Source organism: Carcharodon carcharias, chromosome 4, assembly GCF_017639515.1.
Source record: "Carcharodon carcharias isolate sCarCar2 chromosome 4, sCarCar2.pri, whole genome shotgun sequence".
NCBI classification, from domain to species: Eukaryota; Metazoa; Chordata; class Chondrichthyes; order Lamniformes; family Lamnidae; genus Carcharodon; species Carcharodon carcharias.
The window spans coordinates 60,696,083-60,723,634 of record NC_054470.1 but is presented as its reverse complement, the minus strand read 5'-3'; the positions used below and the strand labels follow the sequence as shown (position 1 = coordinate 60,723,634).

Below are 27,552 nucleotides of genomic sequence, written 5' to 3'. Positions count from 1 at the left end.
ACTGAAAGCCTCCAACCATGGGAAGCAAACCTCAAAACCTCCAAAAGCTTTTTAAAAAAATGAACAGATTTAATTTTCACAAAAATTATGGTATCTGCTGATAGTTTGCTATGATTTATTTCCATGAAGTAAATTGTAACTTTGTAATGCCATAAATCGTTGTAACATTAAAAACAAACCTGTTCTTTTTATTCATTCATGGGATGTGGGCGTCACGGCTAGGCCAGCATTTATTGCCCATCCCTAATTGCCCTCGAGAAGGTGGTGATGAGCCAACTTCTTGAACTGCCGCAGTCCATGTAGTCTAGCCACAGTGCTGTTAGGAATGGAGCTCCAGGATTTTGACCCAGAGACAGTGAAGGAATGGAGATATATTTCTAAGTCAGGATGGTGAGTGGCTTGGAGGGGGACTTCCAGGTGATGGTTTTCCCATGTGTCTGCTGCCATTGTCCTTCTAGATGGTAGTGGTCATGGGTTTGGAAGGTGCTGCCTAAGGAGCCTTGGTGAGTTCCTGCAGTGCACCTTGTAGATGGTACACACTGCTGCAACTGTGCGTCAATGGTGGAGGGAGTGAATGCTTGTGGATGGGGTGCCAATCAAGTGGGCTGTTACGTCCTGGAAGTTATAGAGCTTCTTGAGTTGTTGGAGCGTACTCATCCAGGCAGGCAGAGAGTATTCCATCACACTCCTGACTTGTGCCTTGTAGATGGTGGACAGGCTTTGGGGAGTCAGGAGGTGAGTTACTCACCACAAGGTTCCTAGCTTCTGATCTGCTCTTGTAGCCACAGTATTTATATGCCTAGTTCAATTCAGCTTCTGGTCAATGGTAACCTCCAAGATGTTGATAGTGGGGGATTCAGTGATGGTTATGCCATTGAATGCCACTGGGCAATGGTTAGATTATGTTTTGTTGGAGATGGTCACTGCCTGGCACTTGTGTGGCACGAATGTTAATTGCCACTTGTCAGCCCAAGCCTGGGTATTGTCCCGGTCTTGCTGCATTGGGACATGGAATGCTTAAATATATTTTGCATAATCCAACTTTCATGCTGCATTGTCCTGGAAAGTTGTTCAGGAATCACTTTCTTCCATATATCAACTCCAACAGGTTTGCAGGAGTAAGCCACTTCCTGCCCAAAACAGGTGGGCAAGGGCAGGCTGTATGTCCAATTATATTAATTGTTCACCAAGGTGCCCCCTACCCCTAATGTTCAACAGCCAATCACCCATTTTTCAGGGACATAAGTGGCATTCAGCCCACAGAAATGTACCCATCAGTAAGTGTATCCCTATTTCATGTTTGCACAGTTATCCTATGTGTTCTTTGTACAAGGGATAGGATATATTAATATTGGCATATTTTATGGCTCTTTAAAACTTACATCACCTGCCCCCAATCCAATCCTGCTCCCTATAAAGAATTGCAAGGCAAGACATTAAGCTGAATTTTAATAGCTGTAATTTAATTTAAAATTAATGGAAATGCATAATAAAAATTCAAATAAAGTAACACAAAATGAAACTCAATATGACAATTTTCTAAAAACTTATACATTTCCTCTCATTCCTCAGCAAAATGACCCTCGCATCTTCTCTCACAATCCCTGGTTAACAGACCGAGCAGAAGACTTGATCCTGGGACATTAACAGCTGCACTTGCATAAAATTCCTCACCCAAAAGGCAAACAGCTTAGGGCATTCAACAAGGAAAATAGCTAATGCCAAGCCTGAAGAGAAGGTAGGTTGGGAAGGAGGTGAAAGGATGACACTTAAATAGGATGAAATATATGCTAATATTTTCTATTTGATGGATTAAAATGTGCAGTGCGACTCACACACCAACTTCCCTTCATCCACAATGTGAAATTGCGTGACCTCCAATTGGCACGCCAAACTCAGGGCTCAGCCAAGTTGGCAAACATGTGTCCTACCACAAAACAACAGACACAACCACCTGGCCATTGTAAGCATTAAATTTAAATGTTAAATGGACTTTTAGTATCTGAAAACATTTTTAGATTTCCAAGATTAAAGAAGTGATTTTTTTCCACAAAAGAACCCACTGCTGTCCAGCGTGCTTTTAATGTTATTCTTCTAACATATAGCTATGATTATCATAGAATAGATTCATAGGGCAGAATACAATGGGGGGAAGGAGAGGGGGGTGGTGGATGGGGTGGGGTGCAGCGGCTCACCCCCCCCCATGCCCCCCAACATCCCAGAAGCAAAGTTGGCATGCAGCTGACCTACATCACACTGGCCCGCCTTCCAGCCATAACATGCTGCGGGCAAGCTAAATAGCGGCAGTGTGGGACTTTTGCCCCTCACTGGGGAGGTGGTCCCACCCTCGGGAGGTGCTGGCCAATCCGATTAGCGTCAGGAGTGCAGTAGCGGGCACCTGCTGGGACTGCAAGGAGGAGGAGGAGGAAGACAGCCCAGGGATCCTGAAGCCGGTTAAGTCCGGGGTCTTGGGCAAGGAGGGTTTGGGCAGATCAGGGAGGGAGTGGGGAGGTGGCAGGTTTAAGACAACGGTGGGTAGGAAGAAAGGGGGGTTCTATCATGGGGAGCCACCCACCGATTGCAAAAGGGCATCCCCCAAAGAACCCTTCCTTCCCTTTGAAGAATTTATCTAAAAAATAAATCAGGCTGCCCACTCCCAGCCAACTGCCCGTACCAAACATTTTATGGCATGAGCAGTGTACTTTAGGATCAATTGGCTTGGTAACAAGCCTAATTGACCCTTGATTATCTATTTAAATATGGCAGACAGGCTGCCAATTTCAGCACCCACCCAGCCACCCCGCATCCCATCCACTCCTGTGTTATGGCGTGAGCTCAGAGGTGGGTGGGAAGGTGGTGGGGTAGCACCTGCCCTATTTTATGTGACCCCTATTCCACCCCCCCGCTGAAAACACAAACACTCACTCACTCCATAGGGCCACTCACCACCCACACAAGCCAGGCATACTTATCATCTGGCCTGGCAGGCATCTTGCTTACACTCTCTCCATGCAGGACAAGCTGCCACACAAGAGGGAGAGGTTGCAGACTAGTGGGAGAATGCCTGAAATCAAGGTCCTCACAGACTTTGAAAACAGAGCCATCCAACTGACCGGTGAGGATTTGGACCATTCCTGTGCTGACAGTGAGGTCGGTGGTGTTCTACCAAGTGAGAATCCAGCAGTGCTACATCCATCAGACAACCATGCTGAGAGTGATGTGTCCTGTTTTACAGGCCACTGCCATGTACTAATTATCTCCTCTTGCTTTCACACGCACAGCTGGGAAACAGCGGAGGAGGTCCACGACTCAGGGCCTCAAATGAAGCTCCGAAGAAACCGCTGAAGAGGAATTGGGGGGCTCCCTCCCTGAAGTTCCATCACAGCACTCACCCACACCCTCCACCAGCGCAGAGACACACACCTCGGTAGGACCGAGCTTTACAGTGGCCTTGGGATCACAATCTAGTGAGCACGTCGCACTGTCTGATCCACAGCAGGCGGTGGCTGGGACTTCCCAAGTGTCCGGCACTTGGAGGACTGCTGGAGGCCAGAAATTTGCTGAGCCCGAGTCAGGTGATGAACCTCTGGACTCAGTCATGTCACAGTTGCTGGAGCTGCAAAGGCAGCTTGGGAACATCAGGAAGGGATGTCCGCTGCACTCCTCAGATAGCAAGGCACGATGGAGGAGTCCGTTCATCTTCAGACTGAGGTGATAGTGCCGGCATTCCAACAGAGTTCAACACTGGTAGGATGGCAGCTGCCAAGGAGATCTTGGTCCAGGAGGTCGCACCTGCACTGCTGTGTGGGCTGAACTCCATCACTGACGCCATACCTGGCCTCCAACAGTGTGTATGCAAGAGGGGTGTGGGGCAGCTCGATCTCACTCCAGCTATCTCTTCTCCTCTAGGAATCAACCAGGTGCCTTCAGGCACCCATTAGGGAGGAGGATCAGCAGGGGCCATCCATTCAGGTTACTCCAGCCCATCTAAACCCCCTCTTTCTGTGATCTCAGTAGCTCCAGCTCCACAGGCTGAGGAGGGTGCCATTGCCACAAAGCAGGACCCCGAAAGCAGGCTGGGGCCCTCCAAGTCTCAGCCCTCCACAGGATGCCCACCAAGTTCATCAAAGACAGGGCATAGCAGCCTGCAGGTTGTCTCCATCTAAACTGTGGATGGTCGGGGATGTAACTCTTTCGAGTACAAACCCGTTTCCATCTGTTTCAGATGAGGTTATATTGTTTCATAGTTTGCCATTGTGAGATTTGAACTCTTGATCTTGGGGTTACAAACCCAGTACCATAACCACTTGGCTATTTAGGCCAAGCGATGGTCGGAGATGTAGTTGCACAGCCTGGGCATGGGTGTTAATCACTTGTACATACTGTTCACTACTGTCAATAAACTCCCATGAATGTCCCCCTATCTACGGCTCCTTGTTCTGAACAGCAGTGTTCATATCACTCAGATGTGAAACCTTTCTGCACAAGATAAAGGCAGGTGTCTCAGTCCAGGGCCTCTTCCCTGTGCTCTGTGCAGCCTTCAGACCAAAATGAAGGTCCGGCCTCTCACACCCTGGAAGCATCACTGATGCCTGCACCTTGGTGGTGCTGGTCATTGCTGCCAGAATGTCGTGGGCAGGTGCCTCAGAGTTCCCTCATTCTCTCTGTGTGCTCTCAGCACCTTTAAGGTGGGGCTGGCCCCCATCACACCAGCGTCTGTGACCCGTGATGCTGTGCTCCTGAAGGAGTCAGGTGCTGAAGGCAGACAAAGGATCAGATGCATTTACAGTTTCATGGCTGCATATCTATATGACATGACCCTGATTACAGAGCACAAGCGAGCTGCCCTCAGCCAGACAGGAGTCAGACATTCTCAGAGGCTATGTGAAGATCTATGGAGTGTCCTCACTGCATGTCATCATCACCCTCCTACAATTGAGCAATTATTAGCACCTCCACTGCATCTCCATGACAGGAGCATTATCACAGAGGGTTTGTGCACTGCCATAAGCCAGACTGGAGTCAAATGTTCACAGTTGCAATGTGAGGATCTATGATGTCTTCTCAGTGCATGCTGTCATCATCCTGCACAAATCTAGCAACTATGAGGGCCTCCTGTGCACGCCTGCTTCGTCTGGCCAGTGCGAGGACCTCATCCCCTTCATTGTCACCTCCGAGGACCTTCTCATCCTCATCCTCCTCCTCATCGGAGATGTCCAGCTCCTCCATCTCCTCTTCAGCCAGCTCCCCTCCCCATTGCAACGCCAGGTTGTAAAAGGCACAGCAGACGACGATGAAGCGTGACACCCTCTGTGGACTGTATTGCAGGGCTCCACCAGACTGGTCCAGGCACCAGAACCTCATTTTCAGTATCCCAATGGTTTGCTCCAGCAAGGTGTGTGTTGCAGCATGAGCCTCGTTATACCTTCACTCTCCTGCAGTCTGAGTACACCATACGGGTGTCATCAGCCACGCTCTCTACGGGTAGCGCTTGTCCCAGAGGAGCCACCTCTGCAGCTTCTGTGGACTGTGGAAGACATCAGGAATCTGTGACTGACTGAGAATGTAGCAGTCATGGACACACCCTGGAAACAGTGTGCAGACCTTCAGGATACATTTCTGGTGGTCGCACACCAGCTGCACATTCAGCAAATGGAAGCCCTTGCAGTTGACATAGTTGACAGTGTTTTGCGATGGAGACCTGAGCGCCACGTGACTGCAGTCAATGGCACCTTGCACTTGTGGGAAACCAGAGAAAATCCAATCACTCTTGCATCCTGGTCCTAGGTGAAATGCACAAAGTTGTGTTGCCCTTGCGAAGATGGCATCCATGACCTCATGGATGCATTTGTGGGTGGAGGCTTGTTATATCCCACAGAGGTCACCTGTGGAGCCCTGAAAGGAGCCATTGGTGTAGAAATGGAGCGCTACAGTCATTTTCACGGCCACTGGCAGTGGATGCCCTCCATGTCCCCGTGTCGCCAGCAGCTGACGGATGTGACTGACCAATTCCCTGGACATGCGCAGTCTTCGGCAATACTGGATCTTGGTCATCTGCAGGAATGAAAGGCACCGACTATAGGCCCTGTGTGTCACTAAGCTCCAACCGCGATAGCTGGCTGTGGCTCTTTGGTGGTATGTGTGGGAGGCCCAGCCATTCCTTATTCCAGAGGATGCTGCCCCTCTCTCTGCGCAGCCAGATGCCTAAGTCGCTCTCTTCTCAGTTGTCTTCGCTCTCTGTACACTACAAGGCATACAGCTGGTTCACCAGGCTCCATCTGATGAAAGAGAGAGACATGTGGTTAGCATGGGTTTACTAAGAACCAGTCTTGGTTAAGTCTGAAGGCCCCTCAATGCATCCAGGAGAGTGCTGGCCACCACTTGACGGCCAGAGGTTAGTGCGCTGCATGGCTGCTCCACCCACCTCCAGCCCACTCCATCTGACCAATTAACGGCAGCTTTGCCCACTGGACTGCCTGCTGTGCTCTCAGCTCAGACATTCTCCTAACCCGCCCTGCAAGACTGCACTGTTAGCTTGAACCATGGGGGAGACTGGTCCAAAACAGGACGATGACACTAAAAGGAGCTGTGAGCGCCTCCCGCAATGACTGCTCCACAGCCAGCTTTAGCAAGATCATCATACAATATGCCCAGTCATCCAACTGTTCTGCAGTCCACTAAAACACTCATTACGTTGCAGTCTGTGTCTGACTCTGGTTGCTTGAGTGGGCAGAAAAGTTAGAGGCCCCACTCCAACCATATCAATGTGGCTGCACCTGAACTGTCTCAGCTGCAAAGGAATGGTCACTTTATAAGAAGGTTTCTCAAATGCGTGGCCACTTCCCCTGCCTAGCACCCCACCCCGCACATGCTTGTGCACTGCCTTGAACCGCGGAGCAGCCCTTGCCACCCCTTCTCCCAACATGCCTCAACCACAGGGCAGCCCTTTTTTTTGAAAAATATACCTTATTCATAAAATATTTGGAAGAACTTTGCAAAACATTTCAAAATCACCATCACAAAAGTACAATCAGATTCAACTTATACACATGGATCACGAGGTGCATCAATACAATCAATGAATATTACAGTCGTTTCAATATGGTCATTACAGATAATCAGACGATGGTATTGGAGTTATCAACATACATCATGTTGCAGTCTGAGGTGCTTCAATACAATTATAATACAATTAGTATTCAATGCACACACTCATTTTGAGCTGTACAGCCCGAGGGGCTCTAAACAGTTCCCAGCCCCTCGGTGCCCTGTGGCAGAAAGGTCTTAGACAGTGGCCTTTCCCCATTGCGCCTTTCCGGTGGCTGCCCCAAGCTTTAGTGCGTCCCTCAGCACGTAGTCCTGGACTTTGGGATGTGCCAGTCCGCAACACTCGGTCAGGGACAACTCTTTGCGCTGGAAGACCAACAAGTTTCGGGCAGACCAAAGAGCGTCTTTCACCAAGTTGATGATCCTCCAGCTGCAGTGATGTTTGTCTCAGTGTGTGTCCCTGGGAACTGCCCGTAGAGCAGAGTCCTGTGTCACGGAACTGCTTGGGATGAACCTCGACAGAAACCACTGCATCTCTCTCCAGACCTTCTTTGCAAAGGCACAATCCTTAAGGAGGTGAACAACGGTCTCGACCCCACCACAGCCACCTTGAGGGCAACGTGCAGAGGGGGTGAGACTCCTGGCGTGTAGGAAGGATCTGACGGGGAGGGCCTTTCTCACCACCAGCCAAGCTATATCTTGGTGCTTGTTGGAAAGTTCTGGCGATGAGGCATTCTGCCAAATGACTTTGACAGTCTGCTTGGGGAGCCATCCCACAGGGATGCCTCTCCTTTTCCTGCAGGGCCTCTAATTCGTTACGTGCCAACCACTGCCTGATTGACTTATGGTCAAAGGTGTTTCTCTGCAAAAATTTTTCCACAAGGGACAGGTGGTACGACACGGTCCAACTTCTTGGAGCGTTCTGCAGCAGCGTGGCCAGACCCATCCTTTGCAACATCAGGGACAGGTAGAACCTCAGCACGTAGTGACACTTGGTGTTTGCGTACCGAGGGTCTACACACAGCTTGATGCAGCCGCACACAAAGCTGGCCATCAGTATGAGGGCGATGTTGAACACGTTTCGCACCCCCCCCCCATCTAGAGGCTTGTACATCGCATCCCTGCGGACACAATCCATTTTTGACCTCCAGATAAGATGGCTCGGGTGATCGCCATCGCGCAGGAGTCTGGAATGAGCCAGATCTGCGCCATGTACAGCAACAGCGAGAGTGCCTCACACTGATGACCCGCAATGGAGGGGGAGCGTCGCTCCCACATGCCCAGTTTTCTTTGCACCATAGACACTCACTCCTTCCAGTTTCTAATGCAGTCCCCGGTCCCTCCGAACCATATCCCCAGCACCTTCAGGCCGTCAGCCCTGCCGGTGAAGGGGACAAAGGATCGGTCAGCCCAGTTCCCAAAGAGGGCAGCCCTTTTTTTTTTGAAAAATATACTTTATTCATAAAATATCTGGAACAACATTCCAAAACATTTCAAAATCACCATCACAAAAGAGCAATCAGATTCAACTTTTACATTTGGATCACAAGCTGCATCAATACAATCAATGAATATTACAATCATTTCAATATGGTCAATGCAGACAATCAGACAATCCCACAGGGATGCCTCTCCTTTTCCTGCAGGGCCTCTAAGTCGTTACGTGCCAACCACTGCCTGATTGACTTATGGTCAAAGGTGTTTCTCTGCATAAATTTTTCCACGAGGGACAGGTGGTATGTCATGGTCCAACTATTTGGAGCGTTCCGCGGCAGCGTGGCGAGACCCATCCTTCGCAACACCGAGGACAGGTAAAACCTCAGCACATAGGGACACTTGGTGTTTGCGTACCGAGGGTCTACTTGACGCAGCCGCACACAAAGGTGGCCATCAGTATGAGGGCGATGTTGGGCATGTTTTTTCCCCTTTATCTAGAGGCTTGTACATTGCTTCCCTGCGGATACGATCCATTTCGACCTCCAGATAAAGCGAAAGATGGCTCGGGTGATTGCCACTGCGCAGGAGTCTGGAATGGGCCAGATCTGCGCCATGTACAGTAACAGCGAGAGTGCCTCTTACCTGATGACCCACAATGGAGGGGGAGCATCGCTCTCACATGCGCAGTTTTCTTTGCACCATAGACACTCGCTCCTTCCAGTTTCTAATGCAATCCCCAGTCCCTCCGAACCATATCCCCAGCACCTTCAGGCCGTCAGCCCTGCCGATGAAGGGGACAAAGGATTGGTCAGCCCAGTTCCCAAAGAACATGGCCTCGCTCTTCCCATGATTTACCTTGGCTCTCGAGGCCAGTTTGAACTGGTCGTAGATGTTGATCAGTCTGCGCACCCACAGCGGATTCGAGCAGAAGACGGCAACATCGTCCATGTACAGGGAGGCTTTGACCTGAGTGCCTCCACTGCCTCGGATCATCACTCCTCTTATGCCCGGATCCTTCCTGATGGACTCAGCAAAGGGTTCTATGCAACACACAAACAGGACAGGGGAGGGCAGCCCTGCCAGACTCCAGATTTAATAGGAAAGCTATCTGATTCCCACTCATTGATTGAGACTGCGCTACTGATGTTAGTGCAGAACAGTTGGATCCAATTGCGAATTCCCTCCCCAAACCCCATTTTGGAGAGCACATCCACCATGTAGGTGTGCGATATTCTGTCAAAGGCCTTCTCCTGATCCAGGCTGATGAGGCAGGTGTCCACATCCCTGTCCTGTACATAGGGAATCATATCCCTGAGCAGCGCGAGGCTGTCAGAGACCTTTCTGCCCGGCACAGTGCAGGTCTGGTCAGGGTGGATCACCAATTCCAGAGCGGACTTGACCCGATTGGTGATGACCTTGGACAGAATCTTATAGTCCACATTCAACAGTGAAATGGGTCACCAATTTCTAATTTCCTCCCTTTCCCCCTTGTGCTTGTAGATGAAGGTGATGATGCCTTTCCTCATGGATTCTGACATGCTGCCGGCCAGAAGCATACTCTCGTACACTTCTAGCAGGTTTGGGCTGATCCAGTCCCACAGAGCCGAATACAACTCCGCCGGCAAGCCGTCGCTTCCAGGAGTTTTACTCTTCTCGAAGGACTCAAGGGCCTTAGTCAGTTCGTCAGGAGTTAGCGGTTTGTCCAGGCTCTCTCGTGTACCGTCATCTTAGACTTCCGTGATAGAGGACAGGAAGGACTGGGAGGCTGTGATGTCTATGGGCTTCACATCGTACAATCTGGCATAAAAGGATTTGCTGATCCTCAAAATGTCGGACTGTGATGATTTTACTGAGCCGTCTTCTTCCTTCACGCTGCTGATCACAGAGCTCTCTCTGTGTACCTTTTGGAAGAAGAAATGTAAGCACATCTCATCCTGCTCCACAGAGCGGATTCTGGACCAGAAGATGATCTTGGAGGCCTCCGAGGCAAAGAGCAAGGCTTGCTGGCTCTTCACCTCTTGGAGTTCCTCTTTGACATCAACCCCCATCAACTGCAGCCGGAGCAGATTCTGCATGTTTTTCTGGAGTCTGGACATTTCCCTCTGTTCTTTTCTAGCTTTCTGGGCACCTTTGAGGATGAAAAACCTCTTGATGTTTCCCTTGATCGCTTCCCACCAGTGTGTCAGGGACTCAGAGGGGTTTCACGGTTCTCCAACCTTTGTAATCCCTCTTGAGCTCCTCAATGTTCTCTGGGGTCAGCAGCTGCACGTTTAGCTTCCATGCCCCCCTGCCCACCCTCTGGTCTTCCTCTAAGTGACAGTCAGCCAGTAGGAGGCAGTGGTCAGAGAAGAACACTGGCTTGACTTCGGTGGATCTGACTGCAAACGCACAGGACCACAAACAGGAAGTCTATCCTGGAACAGATGGACCCGTCAGGCCGCGACCAGGTGTATCTACGCTGCGCTCTTTCTGCAGGGTTGCTGAAGACGTCATGCAGCTTGGCATCCTTAACTGTTTCCATCAGGGATCTGGACGTAGCGTCCAATCTGCTGTCAGCCCTGCCGGATTATCCAGCCACATCAATGATGTAGTTGAAGTCACCGCCCAGAATGACCGGCCTGGAGGTCGCCAGCAGCAGTGGGAGCTGCTGAAAAACCGCCAGCTGCTCGGCCTTTTGTGCCAGGGCATACACGTTAATTAACCGGAGTGGAGCATTCTTGTACATTATGTCTGCACCCACCCATCACCTCCTTAACCTCGGAGACGGTGAAATTGCCTCCCCGCAGCAGAATACCCAGGCTGGAGGAACGAGAGTCGTTTCCTCCCGACCAGATCGATGGCCCATGGGACCACCATCGTGACCATTGACTGTAGGAGCTGAGGTGCGGTATCGCACACTCCTGCAGAAACAACAAGGTAGTCCAAGGTCGCAACACATCGTGTAATAGACTTAATGCTATGCACATTTATGGATATAATCTTTACACCCATTTTAAAATATTTAGTCTCTTACCAAACCTGTTGTCTCTGAGAGTCCCAGACCTTTGGTCTGCTCCTGCATACCCATAGTGTTCACAAATCGCTTCACTTTGGATGGGTTGAGGAAACTGTCCTGAACCTCCCCATTGGCAATGTTCTGCTCAGGTGGCATCTGGGGGTTCGTGTGAAGAACGGGACTTGAAATGTCCTCTGTTGGAGAAGCTTCTCCAATCCTCTCCCCCTCTGGGGCGTTGCTGCTCCCGGCTTCCCGGAGCTGGGGTGCGCTGAGCACTTCACTGCTCCCAGATTCCTGGGGCTAGGGTGCGCTGGCCTCTTCTGGTTGCAGGAAAAATGGGGGTGCGCTGGTCTCCTCATTGTCTCCAATGTTCTGGAGCTCGGGTGTCTCATCCTCCAACTCCCTAGAGCTTTGCCGCTTCTTCTGCAGATCCTGCCCTTTCCCTTCTTCGTCTGAAGAGCAGCTGCCCTTGTCATCCGTGTTGGATGGGAGACGCCTCTTGCCACTTGTCTGGGAAGTGACTTGGTCCCTTCTTAGCCCCTTCTTCCTTTTGGCTCTCTTCACCAGCTGCCACTCCCCCTGCTGATTTTCCGCTGCTTCCTCCTCCATTGATTCGCTCTCTTGAGGAGTGGGAGGTTCAGGGGTCAGTGCTGTTGATTGGCTGTCTGCTGCCTCAATCTTTTCCTCCACCTTGTCTCTCTCTGTGTCCTCCTTTGTCCTGTTGTTCTCACTGGGGGACTTGTTGCAGGTGTCCTTGGTAGTAGTGACACGAAACATTTTCTCTGCTTCCCCCTTGTTGGCTTTGGCTGCCTGTGCATAAGTGGGGCAGTGTTTGGGGCAGGTCCTGTAGAGGTGGCCTGCCTCGCCACACAGGTTGCAGCACTTAGTCTGTTTGCAGTCCTTTGTCTGGTGCCCTTTCTGTTTGCAGTTCTTGCAGAGGGCGGCGCTACAGTTGGCCGCCACATGACTAGACTTGCCACATGAATGACAAAGTTTGGGCTGCCCAGCATAGACAAGGTAGCCACGGCTTCCCCTGATAGCAAAGCTGAAAGGAGGGTGGAGGATGGCTCCCTTACCATCGGTCTTGAGCGTGACCTTAACCTGGCGTTTGCATGTCCAAATCCCGAAGGTGTCTCTAACCTCGGTGCAGCTCCCAACGTTGTCGACATACCTGGCAAGGAAGGTGAATACGTCAGCGGCAGGTACGTAGGGGTTGTAGAGATGCACATTCACCACACGGTCCCATTGCAACAGCAGAGCAAAGAATGACTCCACCGTCAGGATCTTCATCTCCGGCTGGTCTCTCTTCTCCTCGAACACCGTGAGGAACTTGACACAAGCTGCCAGACGCTTGAAAGTCACGTTGAAACATCCAGCACCGGGGAAGCCTTGCAGGGAGTAGATCTCCTCCGCTTCAAATCCACACGCCTTCTACAGGATCCTCTTGATGAAGAAGGCCTGATCCATGGGTGCTCCTCCTTTGCTGTCTTTTATCGTCACCCGGACGGTGTTAAGTACCCCATGGTATGGGGCTCGACTGGTTCTAGCCATCGCTTCACGACTACACTTGATCTTAGCCAAAATTACTGTCGCAGCCCTTGCACTGCACCCGCACCCCCCTGCCCTGTAATTGCCTCAACTTCGAAATCCAACAGGTGGCCCTGGCGAGTACTACACAACATTACAGTATTCACCTCTGGGTTCCCCTGCACGCCCGCCAAGTGCCTTTTACATGCTGTTGCGAAACACGTTGGTGTGGGTGGGTGGACGATCCAGCAGGGGCAGGAGATGATTCTAGCAGATGGGCTTATAATGATATGCAGATGTTTTACAATGAGGTTCCTGACGTCCAATGGCAGGAAACACAGCCCATTAGTGGACGGAGCATATGATCGCAAACTGGTTTCATGACATCGTGAAAACAATTTTTGGCCTTCTCGCCATTTTGTCCGCTCATGCCACCAAACACACCTGACGACAGTGGGCACGTATGATTCTGCCCAACATATAACAAAAAGCAACTGAACTAATTAAAAGTGTTGAAGCAACAATTTGGTAATATGCTGAAAATTCTGTTTGTTTTATTGTGCTACTAAATGAGAACACAGTTATCAGTCTTCTCCTTTGTTTGTTGAAAATTTATTTTAAACATTAAAATTAAGTTTTTCCAAATAGACTGCATCCCTGCTTTTAAAAAAAAATTTAGAGTAATTCATTCAGAAGCCATGACATTCCTGTTGGGCTGTTGAATAAGTAATTACAGCGATACTTACCCAATGATGAGCACTGTTCAAAGATGGAATACATGCAATTCATATTTATTAAATATTGACATACAAACTGGGTTTTCAAACATTGTGTTAAATTAGAAAATGGACAGATTGCTTTAATGTCTCACTAATCATCCTCCCATTTTACATTATTCAATTCAATTAAAATGTTCTTACATTGATGCTGAATGAAATGCAAATCCATCTAATTCCATTACTTCAATGATATTGTGATATTAGGTAGTGACTATAGTCAAGGACAATACAGTCAACAATTACATAGCTGCACGTTATTTACTTGGGATAGCTTTACATTACTTTTGAATTACATTGTGTTATGTATTTCTTAAATCTACCCAGGCATGAAATTGATTCTTAGTTTTTGTATTTGAATCAGATTCCAAATAAAAGAAAATCCTGTTTTCCAGAGGTGTGAAATTTAAAAACTGAGTCTTTGAAATTATACTGTAGGATTATAAAGACCAATTTTAACTTCTTTTGTCCAGCAATAATAGTAATAGAGTTAAAAATCAAGGTGGCTCGCATACTGCTTGTTGCAACTTTGCAGCCATTTTAATACATGTTGGGTGGCCTGAGTCAGGTGGTGCATTAACCACCTGTGCAAACTGGGTCCTATGATTTATGAGGAGCCCTGGTGCAATTTTTTACTCAGTAAAATCTGCTGCTCAAGAGGAATAGGCCTCAAGAAAGTAAGTTTCGAATTTGGTTATGGTCCAGGAGGAGTGGGAGTGCTCCCCCAGGCTCCAGAAAGATCACGTGGGCTGGTGATGCTTCAGTCTTCAACCCCCCAAACCCTGAGTCCTCCTGCATCTCCTCCTGCAGACATGGTCAGCCACCTAACATTGCACTAAGCCACACGCATTGAGCAGCAAAACGTATTTTTGGAACGGCATATTAACCTGGCCTGCCTTCAAAATATTCTAGGCCTCCTACCAGAGGGACCAAGCAGCCTGCCATGCACACCTTGTCGACCAGCTACTAGATACTTAAAATCTTTCTCACGGTGTACAGACACTTAGTTCCTACAATGCCAGGGAACGGATTTTCTGATGAACATATTCAAAGTTTGCTATTACCCCACAACATAATGTCTAGAACAGAGATCTGTCATTTGACATTTTATTTGTTCACATCATGATTTTTGTGAATAGTATCAGGATAAATCAAGCTGCCAAAGTTTAGTAAACCTAACCGTGTGAAAGGTCTGTATCAAAGAGAGTTGACAAAATTAACCTGGCTGCTTTAGTAATTACATCAATTCAATTTTGCGTTAATTCATATCCTTCACAATGTCAGACCAACTTCTGCCCAAACCAGAGAAAAATTACAAGATGGTGCATTCTGCACATAATCCAACAATGGCTACTGTTAAACTGTTGTTAGAAGCAAACAAATAATTCTAGACAATAGCCATAAAGTTAGGTGTTGATGTGGTTAAAAAAGCAACCTATTTAGTCATGTCAAAAGTACATTAGACAAACTAATTTAGATTAAGTATTAAATTGGGTATTCTCAAAGGTTAGAGCTAATGTAAATTTTCTCCCTATGCCATAATTATTTAAAATATCTTTATTTTCTTGCTATCCCTGCAATTGCATGCAATGTGCCCTCCATAATGGGAAAGGACATGGCAGTCAATATTAAGTCAATAGCAAAGTGTCATATCACTCTGTGATAACCTGCCATTATATTCAATTGAGTAGTGCACAGTGGTATGTGTCATTGGCCAATCTATGTGGGTAACTTTCTTTGATAGTCAAACACCAAATGTGAATGGGACTAATTGGATAGCTCCTTCAAAGAGCCAGAATAGACATAATGGGCAGAATTTTCTCCCTGTTGGGGGGTGGGGGGGGAAAGTTCGGCAGTGGGCGCATGCTGGCACACCTCTGATCAGCGCCCCCAATCGGGGATGCACCACCATTTTTATGTGGGCGGGCCAATTAAGGCCGCCCAGTGTGACGTCCGCCAGGAAACGCTATGCGCTCCCTATGCGGGCAGGGAGGGAGATTACCTAAACCGGGAGTGCACTCTTTCGCTCATGAGCATGACACAGCACCCTCCTCTCCCTGAGGCTAAGTGCTGCTGTAGGGAGATCGGCGCCAAATTCAAAAATGTTAAAAATAGAAAAATAAAATTTCCCTGCCATGTCCCCTCATGTGACACGGTCACATGAGTTGAGACATGTCCATTACTTAAAATTAAGCTTTTATTAAATTTTTCAAAACCTACATGAAACCTCATCACGCCCGTGGATGAGGTTTCATTCTTTTTCTGAAGCCCGCCAGGGCTCCTGGCCTTGCCACCAACCTTAAGGTTGGATGGGCAGGTCCTTTAACGAATTCAATTACTTTTTAAATGGCCTCAATTGGCCGTTGACAGGTCGGCAGGCGCACTGCTGATTCGGCTGTGCCCCCGCCAACCTGAAAATTGAAAAGACGCGGGGTGACGTCGAGTTCCACCTGACGTCATCCCGCGTCATTTTACATGTTGGTGAATGGGCCCTGCCCCCGGACGCCAACTGGGAAATCCTACCCAATGAATCACTTCCTCACATGCTATATAAATGCAGCTGTTGTTGTACTATATAATGCTATAAATGTTGGCTGAAGTCAGGATTCAAACTGAGCTTGTCTAGTTACAAATTTAATGAGATGTTGTTGTCACCTCTCCCCTTCCTTCAGTGCTGAGCTACCTCTTATTTGCCAGGCCGTGTGACAGTGCAGTTTCCATTGAACAAACATTGAATATATTCCACTGTACAGGCTTGTAACTACACTTCACTGATTTGCAATACTGCAGCTATTACACGAAGCAAAGCAAAACAATGGCCTAGATTTCTATCAGTGGGCAGCATCGGCGGAGAAGAAAAGAGTTGACGTTTCGAGTCCTCATGACCCTTCGACAGAACTTGAGTTCGAGTCCAGGAAAGAGCTGAAATATAAGCTGGTTTAAGGTGTGTGTGTGGGGGGCGGAGAGATAGAGAGACAGAGAGGTGGAGGGGGTTGGTGTGGTTGTAGCGACAAACAAGCAGTGATAGAAGCAGATCATCAAAAGATGTCAACAACAATAGTACAATAGAACACATAGGTGTTAAAGTTAAAGTTGGTGATATTATCTAAACGAATGTGCTAATTAAGAATGGATGGTAGGGCACTCAAGGTATAGCTCTAGTGGGTTTTTTTTTTATATAATGGAAATAGGTGGGAAAAGGAAAATCTTTATAACTTATTGGAAAAAAAAAAGAAGGGGGAAACAGAAAGGGGGTGGGGATGGGGGAGGGGACTCACGACCTAAAGTTGTTGAATTCAATATTCAGTCCGGAAGGCTGTAAAGTCCCTAGTCCCTTCCGACTAGGGACTTTACAGCCTTCCGGACTGAATATTGAATTCAACAACTTTAGGTCGTGAGTCCCCTCCCCCATCCCCACCCCCTTTCTGTTTCCCCCTTCTTTTTTTTTTCCAATAAGTTATAAAGATTTTCCTTTTCCCACCTATTTCCATTATATAAAAAAAAACCCACTAGAGCTATACCTTGAGTGCCCTACCATCCATTCTTAATTAGCACATTCGTTTAGATAATATCACCAACTTTAACTTTAACACCTATGTGTTCTATTGTACTATTGTTGTTGACATCTTTTGATGATCTGCTTCTATCACTGCTTGTTTGTCGCTACAACCACACCAACCCCCTCCACCTCTCTGTCTCTCTATCTCTCCGCCCCCCACACACACACCTTAAACCAGCTTATATTTCAGCTCTTTCCTGGACTCGAACTCAAGTTCTGTCGAAGGGTCATGAGGACTCGAAACGTCAACTCTTTTCTTCTCCGCCGATGCTGCCAGACCTGCTGAGTTTTTCCAGGTAATTCTGTTTTTGTTTTGGATTTCCAGCATCCGCAGTTTTTTTGTTTTTATTTCTATCAGTGGGGACATTCCTGGAGATGATGATGGGACTTCTACCCACCGTGTAGACGGCTCTGCCCCCGTTGATGTTCTGGCCACAGACATTTAAGTATTGGGGCAGGCTAATGCAGGAAGTCTCACTGAATTCGGGACAGAAATTATCTTGGACCTTAATGCAGTGACTTAGGCAGCTTTCATACTGCTTGTGAAAAGCCCAATTTAAAACAATTGCAATCCACATCTCAGTACTTTCACTGGCTTTGAAATGGTGGACATCTAGGACAAACAGATCTTGCATCCAATGTAGGAGTGATGTAAATGGAAGGAAATGTGTCACAGGATATATTTATGTATATATAATTCCAAGACCTGTCAAAAAAAAACAGGTGGAGGGCAGCTGGAAAATCCTATAATGTCTTGAAATATCAAAACTTTAAATTGCATTTTCAGGCATAATGATAATTGTAAAAATTCTTCTGTCAGACCTATCACTACATGCAAGGTTAATGAAGCAAATAGAGAATGCTAATTTTAAAGATGGATTGGAACTTATTTTAATAAGAAATAGTCTGTGTCTAATTATAGTCTGGCCCCAAATATATTCTTTTTTCAAATACTGAACAAAGCACTGCTTTGTTTAAGAGAAATTCAGGTGGAACTGAAAACAGGATAGAAAAATGATTGTAGAGTGTAACAAGAGAAAATAGAATGGCGCACACTACTTTTCCACAATATATTGATGTCCGAGATGATCCAGTTAAGGCATTTAAAATAATGGAGATTCCCTCTAGTAAGAGAATTTAGGAGATGAGAAAAATCAAAGCTTGAGCCAAGCTCTATAAAAGCAAGTACAGAAAAAAAAAATCTTCAAAGAATTGTGAGCATGCTGCTCCAGAAGAGAATAGACACAAGATCAACTGAAGTGGTAAAATAGGGAAACAAGGATATTAACAGCTCTGAAGAAATGGCAGAGAATTTTGCATGGCTAACAAAATGATGAAGTAGGTTTGATGGATAAAATAGTTCTTTCCTGTTCTTATGCTTCCAAGTCATGGTACAACTCTGCATAATTTACAATTCTGACTTTAAATCTAATCTATAAAAGTGAGCAAAAATCCCCCTTTTTGGCTCCAAAATACTTTTGAAGGACATTTGCTTGTTCAACCAATTTAAAATGTGGATCAATAAACAATTTGTAAAGTGGCAGTTAGTGTATCTTCATATTCTGATTTGGTAAGACAGCTTAAGCAGAATGAGGGGGAAAACATGATTACAAAGGCCTTTGTTTTTGTCATACACACTTGAACGGAATTGCAAAAGCACTTGTAGTGGGAAAAAAAAGGGTTTGAAAGAATAATGATGATGTGCTACAAAACAGAACATGGGCATGTGAGTATTTCTTGTGGTGCATTACTTAATTTCATACAAAGATAGTTACCTGCATGATTAGCAGTCACATTGGTTTTCTCACCATCATCTACTTGACATTTGTTTTTGGCCAGTTTGTGAAGAATTGATGCTCTGTGACGGAATTTACCTGGAAAGAAAATAAAGGATATAATATTTATTTTTTCCTCTTAAATCTGAAACATTATAATAGCACAAAGAACAATAAATTGATCTATTTCAAATAAGCAATTGACATTTTGTGCGACTGGATGATTAACAATATTCTAATGGAACACAATAGGGGCAATTTTAACACCTCCTAGTCTGTGGAAAAGGAGTGGGGAGCAGTTCAATCAGTGCAGCTCCACTCTGACCAACTCTCCCTTTTAACTTAAAGTATTAGGTACTGTCTCAAATAATTAATTACAAATCAAGATCCCATGTGAACATGGGACCTATATTTCACTTTATCCCACTCCTGAGTGGGGCACCCGGTTGGGCGAGCTGTCAGGAAGCTATTTGGTAAGGTTGCTGTTCACATCAGCCAGTTTCCTGGCAAATGTTAAAATCAGGCCAAGTATATTTGTGGGTAACATCTTAGCAGCATAATGGTTGGATGAATTAAATGATCTATGGAAGGTGATGGTATTCTAATGTGTTGGCAATAAATTGACAGAATAAAGCTGCTTTTCAAAAAACACATAGGATTTTCAAACCACTTGCAGAATTTTCAGTATTTGCTTATCATTGGAATGTATGCATACAAATGGCAGACTTGATGACATGATGGATGAAAAGACAGATCACTCCAACATCCATTTACAAAGTTGACATTTGATCATGTGGACATTTCTATTTTACCTAGGACAGGATGGACAGCAAGAAGGTAGGATTTTTTTTTAAATGAGGCCTTAATTGAACTTTAAAACATTTACTATTCAAAATGGCACTAAGGATAACAACAATGTTGCACTCCTAACAAACCTCAACTCTTAAGCTCAGCTCCAAAATTGGATGGTTCATAGGTTCAATGTTTGGAAGGTGTGTTGCAGCTATAAAGATACACCATTTAATGGGTAATATTCAAGAAGCAGCATTCTGGAGTTACATTTTTTTATAACATTGTTATGCAATCTTAGGAGAGTGAGTTGACTCAGCCGAAGCTATCTATATTTTCATTCTGGTGGTTGTTGTTGCGGTAGAGGAAAGAATGATCAATTATGGAGGTCAGACTTTCACGAGGCTTGGCATTGGTTTGAACTATGTACCAGCAGTCTTATATCACAGTCTGAAGGCCATGAAGGAGGATTGCTGCACTGAAGTATTAGCCTATATAATGCACTCAAGACTTGGCATGAGGCTTGAATCCATCTTCAGACTCTAAGGCAAAAGTGTTGACTGAGGCTCATACCTATGCCAAGAGATAACATCCTTGGGACTTGTTCTTATATCAAAGTGTCATTTACCTGCGTAAGCGGATATAAAAGATTCTATCACATTATCTGCAGAAAGCAGAATTCTCCCAATGTCCTGGCAAATATGTATTCTTCAAGGATCACAAACTGCAAAGATTGTCTGGTCATTTATTTCATTGATGAATGTGTGGCCTTGCATTTGCCTTTGTAACCTTAGTGACTACAAATGTAATTCCTCCATTTTAAGCACTTTAGGAGAACCTTTCATAACCTTAGGATGCTATCAAAACACAGGTTCTTATTTACTAAGAAGCATGAATAGATTTTCCTCAATTTAGGATGGAAAATAAAAACTCATGGTGTAGGGGGTAACATATTGACATGGATGGAAGATTGGCTAGCCTAACACAGAGGCGGAGAGCAGGCATAAATGGGTCATTTTCTGGTTGCCAAGATGTGGTGTTCCACAGGAATCAGTGTTGGGGCCTCAGTTTTTTTTTACAATTTATATAAATGACTTGGTTGCTAAATTTGCTGATGACACAAAGATAGATAAAAATGAAATGAAATTAAGTTGTGAAGAGGACACAAGGAGGCTACAAAGGGACTTAGATAGGTTACGTTAGGTTAGGGGGAGGTGGTGGCGTAGTGGTATCGTCACTGGACTGGTAGTCCAGAGACTCAGGGTAATGCTCTGGAGACCCAGGTTTGAATCCTGCAATGGCAGATGGTGGAATTTGAACTCAATAAAAATCTGGAATTAAAAGTCTGATGATGACCATGAAACCATTGTTGACTGTAAAAACCCATCTGGTTCATTAATGTCCTTTACGGAAGGAAAGCTGCTGTCCTTATCTGGTCTGACCTACATGTGACTCCAGACCCACAGCAATGTGGTTGACTCTTAAAAATGCCCTCTGAACAAGGGCAATTAGTGATGGCAATAAATGCTGGCCTAGCCAGTGACGCCCACAATCCCACAAATGAATAAAAAAGTGAGTGGGCAAAGATCTGGCAAATGGAGTATAATATGGGCAAATATGAACTTGTCCATCTTGGCAGGAAAAATAAAAAAGCATATTATCTAGATGGTGAGAGATTGCAGAGCTGAGCTGATTGCAGAGGGATCTGGGATCTGGGTGTCCTCCTGCACGAATCACAAAAGGTTAGTATGCAGGTACAGAAAGTAATTAGGAAAGCTAATAGAATGTTATTGTTTATTGCGAGGGGAACTGAATACAAAAGTAGCAAGTTTATGCTTCAGCCAAATAAGATACTGGGTAAGACCACATCTGGAGGGCTGTGTACAGTATTGATCTCCTTATTTAAGGAAGGATATAAATGCATTAAAAGTTGTTCAAAGAAGGTTTACTAGACTAATACCCGGAATGGGCAGGTTGTCTTATGAGGAAAGGTTGGACAGGCTAGGCTTGTATCCGCTGGAGTTTAGAAGAGTGAGCAGCAACTTGATTGAATCATATAAGATCCTGAGTGGTCTTGAGAAGGTGGATGTGGAGAGGATGTTTCCTCTTCTGGGAAAATCTAGAACTAGGATTCAGTGTTTAAAGATAAGGGGTCACTCATAAAAGATGAGGAAAATTTTTTCTGAGGTTCAGGAGTCTCAAAAGACATTGGAGGCAAAATCTTTGAATATTTTTAAAGCAGAGGTAGATAGATTCTTGATAGACATGGGGGTGAAGGGTTATCAGGGTAGGCAGAAGGTTACAGTCAGATCAGCCATGATCTTATGGACATGGGCATCTCTTGCTAGGGCAGCATTTATTGCTCATCCTAATTGCCCTTGAGAACCGAATGCTCGGCCATTTCAGGGTTAACATATTTCTGTAGGTCTGGAGTCACATGTAGGCCAGACCAGGCAGATTTCTTTCCCTAACCATTGGTGGCTTACAACAATGGTTTTCCTTAGGCTTTTAATTCCAATTTCACCATCTGCTGTGGTGGGATTCAAACGCAGGTCCCCCTGCTACCTGGATTACCAGTCCAGTGACAATACCACAATGCCACCACCTCCTTGCTGCTGTGTTCCAATTCTGATCCACTCTTCTTCATCCAGAATTTTAATGGAAGCATATGAATGTAAGGGAGAAAAATATTGAGGGCGAAATTCAATGCCATTCACCTATTTATTGATCGTAAAATGGGTGCGACAATGATAAATGGAGCTGTGTGATGGTTTACACCTCACCTGTATGAGAGTTTGGGTTTTGCTAAATTTGTCAGAGCCTTTCATTTGACAGGCAGCCTAAAACAAGCACAGGCCTCATGTCAATATTGACATGTGGGGCCTGCACCCATTTCTGGATCCGTTTGTTCAATTCATGAAGAGAAGTTGGAGCAGGCACTATGTGTGGAGGGTGTTGCAAGTACTGTCAGCTACATTTTGTGCCATTAAGTGCTTTTACGTTAGTATCCCGCAGCTCATTTCACATTCTCAGTGAATTTCAGAACTACTTCATTCTCTGAGGCTTTGCTAATTTGATCCTTTCTGGATCATTGTTAGTCCCAAATTATCTATTATGCTCTCTCATTGTTATTTAATTTTTCTTCTAACCCTATTTTACCCTAATCTTTCAGAATGAACTGATTTTTCTTTCCCGCAAATCAGTGGCAAGAATTGGTATTCACAATGCAGTTCCATCTTTGTCATTATAGCTGAGTTCAATTTAGCCTCAGCCATCTAGTTCTCTGCCAGCTGCTAATTAAAACTAGCAGCACCTGAAGCAATTATATACTGCAGAGACTAACACATTTTGCTCTCTTTGCTGCTGTCTATTGATTTAATTGCAGATTTCACTTTTGCACTGGTAAGAATCTATGGAAACGTTTGGCAAGGGGTAAACAAATGATATAAAAATTTACTTGTGCCAAACTGCTGCACATTAATAACTATGATATAAGCAATACTAAGGATTGTTCAGTATCGAGGTCATGGGAGTATAGTTACATATTTGTTAGCCGTTACAACCAGCTCCTCCAATTCTATATGCTATATATGTTACATAATCATAGAATGTGACATCAAAAAAAATTTCAAACATAAAACATAACCAATTACTTATGTTGTCATATTCCATCTACCAGCAGGCAAGTGCTTTGCCATTGCTTGCATATAAGTTAAATAGAATTTCCATTTTTATAACAAATAATAGGATGAAGTCCAGTTTGTGCTCAAATTCCTGACAAACCGCTACCCTAATTCCTCACCTATTCATATTACCTCATTTGCCCCAATGACCTTTGTTTCCTATGATAGCAATCCCATCTCCACTATTTCTTCAACTTACTTTCCAAAAGGAGGAGATATATTTTACATTTGATTGTCCAGAATTAATATTGATCAAGGTGGTGTCAAAATGCAAAGATAGAAGACAAAGAACATAATTAGCCATTTTAAAAATTAAAGAAACTCCCACCTCATTCATATCGCATTGTAATCACTAAATGACTTCCAATTGTTTTGTTCAAATGGTGAAAAATCACCAGCATGGGTAGCAGATTGCTGGTGGGAGATTAATTATTTTTTGACAAATTGCTATTATTTTGTTACCCAGTAACTTAACTCACCTGACGCTAATAACAAATAATTATGTTTATAAAGTATTTAGAGCATTTGCTGTGTTGCAAGCCGGTAGCGATAGTGGAGGGTTTAAGCAGGGTTTCCCGCTCATTGATGCTTTTGCTCCTCAGCCTCCAAGCTGTTAACTTCTTCTGTTACTTAACCCATGGAGAGAAGAGCAAAGGGCAATTTTGCTGCTTTAAGGTGGCATATCTTCTACAGCATCAATACCAAAACTTCGATCATTATTCACTTTAAACATTTTCCAAGACTATGGGTTAGAGGCTATACCAGGGACTATTCAAGTTGCTCGGCTGTATTTAGCCAGTCACTTTTATCCAAATAATAGATAGCCTACAAAGATTACTAGCTGCCTATGGAGCAACAGTTCAACTAAACCCGGTGAAAATAAATCACTAACTGAAGGTTGAGAAAACACTTGAAAGAAAGGGAAAACTGCAACTGCTGCCACACCAGATCCACTGAAAACTGATGAAAAAAATTATTGTTTTTGTAAAGCTGAAACAATGCAATCTTGAAAAAGATAATTTATTCAGAATTTGCAATTGGTAATTTGTGGATGAGCCTGCCACCAAAAATGAATTAGGAATGGTTGAAGATTTAAGTAAAAAACCTGAAATCATAAAGCGTTCAGGTTTGAAGCAAAGAATAGCGGGGGGAAACATGACCTGTGAAGAACATGGAAGAGGATTTAAATGTTAAGGAAAGTTCAATGGGCTGAATAGCTTTTGTTGCTCATACTATTTGATATTTGGTTAAATTATGACGTCTTTTCATGCTTTTGCAGCGTGCAGATATTTCTAAAATGGTTAACTAGGCATTAATATCTGTCATGATCACCTCATAGTGAAAGGACTGATGAAAATATCCACTTGACACTGAGAAGCAACCAAATTAATTTTATACTCTTCTGTATGACAGATGTTTAATATAAAATTGCCAGTCATCCTTAGATTTTGTCATAGCCTTGTGATGTGACCTAGATATTGAAATGAAATGTCAGTTTATGGTCTCCTGCGTCAGTCACAAAGCTTCAATAACTCCAAATATCACATGCTGCTGCTTTAAATTATTCTTTGTTTCGAGTCATGGGCCTGAATTTTTAACTCGACAGGCAGGCGCGACCAGCCGGCTGGGAAATGGACCGCAATCGGCCTCCAACCACGATTTCATGCTGTCTGGCCAATTAACAGTAGGCCAGCGTGAAGCATGTGCTGAAAAGCTCAGTGTGGTCGGGGTGGGGGAAAAGAGGGTGGACGATGAAGTTAACGAGGGTGCAGACGAGCGCCAGGAGAAAGCTCCCTGAAGGCAGAGAGCTGCAGACCTGAAAATGTTCCAATAAAGTTTTAAAAAGCAGAAAAAAATGTCCAAGCATCACAATCGGGCACCTAAAAATATAGATGATGAATATGCTGCCCACAGATTTTAATTTTAATTTTACTTCATAACAGAAACCTTATCCCGTCCTTGGAAGAGGTTTCATGAAAAATGTAAAGGCTGTCTGGCCGATTCACCCATTCGCCAACCGTAAGGTTGGATGGATGACAAAAAATAGCAGACAATTGCAGAGCTAATGGGCTTAATTGGCCTAATTGTCAGCGGGCACGCTACTGGCTTTTGCGCACCCCCGCCAAGCCAAATACCGCGCGAGTGCGCAATGACGTTGGGATACTCGCCCAATATCATCTCGCGCAATTTCACACCCAATTGGGTCGGGCGCGCACCAGCCCAATCAATGTAAAATTCAGCCACATGGTTTTAGAGGCACCAATATGGTAAAGCATTAAAACTACTTCACTACCCATGGTTGCTATTTCTCTGAACAGTTCCCTGCCTTAATCTTGATGTTTCCTGCACCGTGGCTCCCCAAGTAGTTCCAGCCTAGAAAGGCCATCCAGACACAGCAAGATCACCTCAGCAACTTCATCTCGTGCTGAAAAATATACGACATATCATATCCTTTTCCTCCTGGAAAAATGGACCCAGAAGTCTCAGCGAAATACTGGAGGAGCTTTGTTGGGGAAGGCAACTCCATCACGTATTCTGTTTTGCCCAGGGACTAAGGCCCACTGGCAAAACCTGCTTAATTAAATCTAAATAATCAGTAAGTTAATATGCAAATACAGAAAGTGTATTGGTTTCTGAATCTCTCTGTAGTGGTCCCTTGGGACTTAAACATCGTTAAACTCCTAATTTTCTTCTTAACCACATCTCACAAAGAAACAGCAGACTTGGCTAATGTGGTCAAAGTGCTATGGGAAATAGCCCAGTCATTAAAAAAAAGTGCACCAGTTGAATTTGAGCCAAAAGAAATTCCATTAAATTGGGTTCTCATTTTTGATCTAATGCCATTGGCTGGCACACCACCACCATTATATAGTCCAATGGCAAAAGGCAAGAGATGCACTAACCTACACACGCATGGCAACACATCTTGTATGCCTTTATTATCCTTTACTCTACTATACACACTCCTTCCTTTTTCACTGTTGACTCCATCCTCTAAGCGGATTGGATTTGGTAGCTTTAGAACTCAGACGGGGCCTCAGGTAAACAACCAGTAACCATCGTGTTAAGGTCTTGATAGGAACAGGTGCTGGGGATATTGCCATATGCAGAAGTTGGTTGGGGATGGAAGTTAATGGGAAGGTCTGACAAGTTACCTGCTTTCTACAGGCCTGGTGGAGGCAGGAAGTTAGAATTAGCATATGTAAAAGTCCTGCACGGCTGGCTTCAAGGTACTCTGACCAAGCCTGTATTGAAGCCCTACCTCCCCCTCCGACGGAGAGCCATTGGAAGGGTACTAGGAATTTAAGTACCGACCATGAATTATGCTGACTGAAGCAAAAGTGTTACTGATGTGAAAGGAGATAGATGGGGCTTTTAGTGGGTCACTTACTTCACCAAGTAACATTGATGTCCCTTTAACAATCAACAACATTGCAGACTTCAACAATAAAGCAAAGTCATGTTGCTGGAACTGCCAACTGTGAGCCTATTGTGCCCCACGAGAACCAGCAGCAGTGTTTGTCCATTTCATTCTTTGCCAACAGTTAGTTACATTGGCTGACAGGCTTTTCAGAGTGGCTTTAAGAAAAATAAATCGAGTTGCACCTCAGGCCATTTGGAATTGCAAAATGGGCTGGATTCAGCCCAGACACCAATGATTAGACATCCCCAACAACCCCCACTTGCTGCCCCCTCCCTGCTCACCTGTCCCCCGTGCCTGCCCACCCATCCACCAACAAACAAGCCTTAGGACATAGGAATACTATGCCAGTCCTTATTTACCCATTTTAAGGGAAAAATAGCAAGGCAGAGAACATAAGAATGGGAGTGAGAATCACCAGGGAGGAGTGGTGACCAAGAAATGGTTGTAAAATTGGGTGTCCCAAATATACAAGGAAGCACAATAGAGGAGATAGTCTGATAACAGCAGAGAAAGGGGATGCATGAAATAGTTTCTATGGCA

At 45.2% G+C, this 27,552-nt stretch overlaps 1 protein-coding gene across 1 annotated transcript in view; it reads right to left on the bottom strand.

Moving 5' to 3' along the window:
- The window catches only part of slc24a2 (solute carrier family 24 member 2), a 308,399-nt gene that overhangs the window by 60,438 nt on the left and 220,409 nt on the right, over nt 1–27,552 (bottom strand). The window contains exon 7 of the mRNA XM_041185294.1: nt 19,117–19,215. Within this exon, the coding sequence (XP_041041228.1) occupies nt 19,117–19,215 (99 nt within the window). The remainder of the gene's footprint in view (nt 1–19,116; nt 19,216–27,552) is intronic.